The sequence below is a fragment of the Antedon bifida genome, chromosome 9 (genome assembly GCF_963402885.1).
Source record: "Antedon bifida chromosome 9, ecAntBifi1.1, whole genome shotgun sequence".
Lineage (NCBI taxonomy): Eukaryota > Metazoa > Echinodermata > Crinoidea > Comatulida > Antedonidae > Antedon > Antedon bifida.
In genome coordinates, this window is record NC_136234.1 from 8,479,420 (window position 1) to 8,483,324 (window position 3,905).

Below are 3,905 nucleotides of genomic sequence, written 5' to 3' on the forward strand. Positions count from 1 at the left end.
ATGACCGATCCTTCTCCCCCAGCTGAAGACCCAACAAGGGGTGTGAGAGCAACAAATACAACAGGAGGTCCAAGTACAGGCAATGAAACGTAAGTCACATTTTAAGAAGTAATGAGTTGAAGTAGAGTTTTCTGTAGAGTTACTGTAGTATAGAACTGGCTTGTATCGTCTTGTCCAAAGTCTTAAATTGTATTCTCATGTGTGGCGTGCAACAAACATAACCATAATGCCTATATCATTACAAACCAACATAACTAATTGGTTCACAGGTATTCTGAGAAGCAAGCTGAAGAAGAGGCATCTAGTGACCAAGGAGTAGAAATCATCTATCAATTCCAAAGCACAATGAGTATACGTTTAAGGCTGATGCTATGGAGAACCATCCATTTGAGGTTCAGCCTTGCATCTCTATATTGGATACCAGTGTAGGTTTTAACACAATTCTTTCTAAACTCCAATATACTGTAGGCTATCAAGCTTTGGTAATACACCATAGGTTTGATACAAATATTCTACGAAAAAAAGGAATAATGATTTTTTGATTTTTTCAGGCTGAAATTGTGCAAAATCTGGGACATTCTTCACATCCATGGAAAATGCCCAGGAGTATCTGATGCAGAGCTCGTCAACAACAACACTGTAGATATAATCCATGGCTGGGCCAATCTGTCGGGAAGTGGTTACTTCTTTGAATTCAGCATTGTTTATTCCAACTCATCCACGCTAGAAGGTATCAACTCAACAGAGTTTTCTGTCATTGAGGGTGTTTTCCACATATCAATCGCAGATCAACAGTAAAAGTTTTGGAGAAATTTAATGTTCAGTTTAATCTAATTGAAGATTTTACAACGGATATTGCAGAACATGTGGATTCCAAGGTTGGTGATTTTTTAATTAATTATAAGTCATTTTCAAATTGTCAATGCAGTTCTCTCTCTAATTAACCATCCATCTTCTATTTAATACTGCATTATAATTCAAAAATCACCATCAATTGTAGACTAGTGATGTATCCAATCTAAGAGCAACTTCTTTTTGAAGACTACAGTCCATTTCAAATATTCAATGCAGGTCTCCCTCTATTTAACCCACTACCTTCTATTAATACTTCCCCTACCCCAATTTTAAAAGCATCTTCAATTGTAGACTATTGTATCCACTCTAAGAGCAACTTATGTTGAAGACTAGCCAAAAGTACCTACAAGTCGACACTCCCATAAAAATCCAATTACAGACTACTTTCAAATTTGATTTCATCGGCTGTATAAATCGCCTCAAATTAAAGACAAGCCAATAGCCAAGGACATATCAACCTTGAAGAATTATAATGCAATTGCTGTAGTTGCGGGTGAAAACGATTTAAACACGGCACATCTTTTTTAAAAAAAAATAGGCATTGTTGCTGGTACAATGCAAACTTCACTCTCACAAAGCATAAACACCTTAAAAACCAGAATCTCGCCAAAACCTAGATTATCTCAAAATATTTCCTGCCCTTTATATAGTCCGTACAGCTTATTACCCACACAGTACATATCTTTTACTTACCTGTTCTGCCAGTAGGTAATTGAAAAATCAGCAAATTTTGTCAAATTAACAAGTGGCAACACTTGTACAGGTAAGAAGAATAAGAAAAACTTATTTTATTGTGTTTTTCTATAGGAGATAACCCAGAAGCCTAGAAGTAGAAATGAATACTTTTACAGGTAAGCTTTAATATAGTTTATAAACAAAGTATGTAAAATGAGAATACTTCTTTTGCTAATAGAAGAGACAATTCCAGAGTGCCATAAAATCAAGACCATATATTTGTTGTTTTAAACATGGAAAAAAATTTTATGGTAGATCTTAAGTTCTTCAATGCAATCAGTGCAATCAAAGTACTTAATGTACAGATAGATATTAGGAATATATTAAATTGTTAACTTTTCTTTTATTATTGATCAGCAGATGAAACTTTTAAAGAAGAAGAAAACATCACAGGTAAGCTTATAAAACATTACTAATAAAAATCTATACCAGCTGGTGCTGAGGTGAGGTGAAATTAAGATTGACTCTTTCTATGAAGTTCTTTTTTAGTGTTAAAATTAATTAATCCATGTCCCATTTTCCATTCCAATCTGTCCCTGTGTCATAAGAAATGTTTAAGAGTTGTGCAACTGTAGATGCCGGAAATGGCACTTATCAGACACAAATTAGATTTTCGTAAACATTACATTCTTAACATTTTATTGTTGTTTATCAGCAGATGATGCTGATAGTTATGGACAACTAGAAATTGCCACAACATCAGGTAAGTCTACTACAATATTAGCAGCAAAACATTTGAAAACACAAATGTACAATGTATCAAGAACGAAAATGTATAAAATATTAATGTTATAAATTGTTTTTGTTTACTACTATAGGAGATGACCTATACAACCATGACGATCTCACAGGTAAGTTTATATTTAAAAAGGTTCGTTATTCACATGCCAAAGAGCATTCAATTGGTTAAAGAGCAGTGCATATATATGATTAGACTGGGTTCCAGCCCGTAAATAGTAAAGATAAATAATTTGGCACATATGGTATGATAACCTACGTCATTCTTATCGGATATTTGCGGGCATGCAAATCGATTTCTTCACATATTTCCCCAGTGCGTAAATCTGAGTATTATATTATACGTATAAAACGCCATATGTGCCAAAATTTACGGGCTGGAACACAGTCTAATATAGGATGGATGTCTGAGGTTGTCATATGTACCTGTAGGCCTAACTTCTGTATTTAAGCATTTTAATTGGAATATTGTTGAACATTAAAGGGAAAGAGATCAATATAGTGTTATTTTTGAACAAGTACAGTACTACAGTAGTTATAAAATATGGGCCGGTTGTTGGTCGCAAATATTCAATTTCTCGATTCCAAGTGGATAGCTGTTATGTGACATCAAAATAGGACAAATTTAGGACAAATACATCTGTAAGAGATGATAGAATAATTGCATTTTTGTTTTTCTCATTTTGCAGGCAAGAAAGAGGTAGCGAAATTGTTGACATCAAATCCTGGATTCTCAATTCAAAATTGGATAATTATAAGGATGAAAGTTAAGAATGAAAAAATGATGCTGATGAGTTTTTGATTTTAAAAGGTTTGAAAATAGATATAACATAACGTATGTTAACGTTCTGATTGATATACTTGTTTTTAATAGTGTTACCATATCAATTTGTCAGGCTGTTGCACCTAAGGGCGCGTTTATACAACACGCTATTACACGCATATTCAACACGCCTACGAGAAGTGTGTTCTATAACATCGAAGAGATTCCGTGTAATGAGATTTTAATTGCAAAAAAGGCTACTTGGCTGAATCCTAACATTTTGTGGATTCCCGGTTGCTGTTATTATTATAAATAATAGTGTAATTTGATATTTGGGCTACAATAGTCTATAGATTATAGCATGGATTAATTAGTTTAAACTAATTGATACATGGTTATATACTACAAGTTGATCAATTTGGAAATGTTTGCAATATTAAAAGTGTAATTTGATATTTGGGCTACAATAGTCTATAGCATGTATTAATTAGTTTAAACTAATTGATTCCGTAAATCTTCTAATTGTAACCCTGGGTTATTATTTTTTGATTGTTTTTTAGGGTGGGTTACTATTAGAAGTGGGGGGGGGGGGGGGAAGGGGGATTCCTATTGGAGTAGTGGGTTATTATTACTAATCTTAAATTAGGCACCTGTAAATAGTAAGGCACCTGAAAATAGTAACCCACCCCAACTTTTCCGGTCAGCAAATCATAGAAAAATAATAAAACAGTACGAATAAATAAATTTGTTTGAACTTTATTTTATAAACTCAAAAACACTCAGTCCTCCCGAGATCAACATGCATTATCTCCTT

The 3,905-nt window shown here is 33.6% G+C and overlaps 1 protein-coding gene across 1 annotated transcript; it reads left to right on the forward strand.

The window, feature by feature from the left end:
• Nucleotides 1-1,983, forward strand: LOC144851464 (uncharacterized). The gene is made up of 5 exons (XM_078708953.1): nt 1-89; nt 270-425; nt 552-878; nt 1,663-1,706; nt 1,948-1,983. Exons 1-3 carry the CDS (start codon nt 1-3, stop codon nt 796-798), a joined length of 492 nt encoding a protein of 163 aa, XP_078565079.1. The 3' UTR covers nt 799-878; nt 1,663-1,706; nt 1,948-1,983.
• Nucleotides 1,984-3,905: the final 1,922 nt, after the last annotated feature.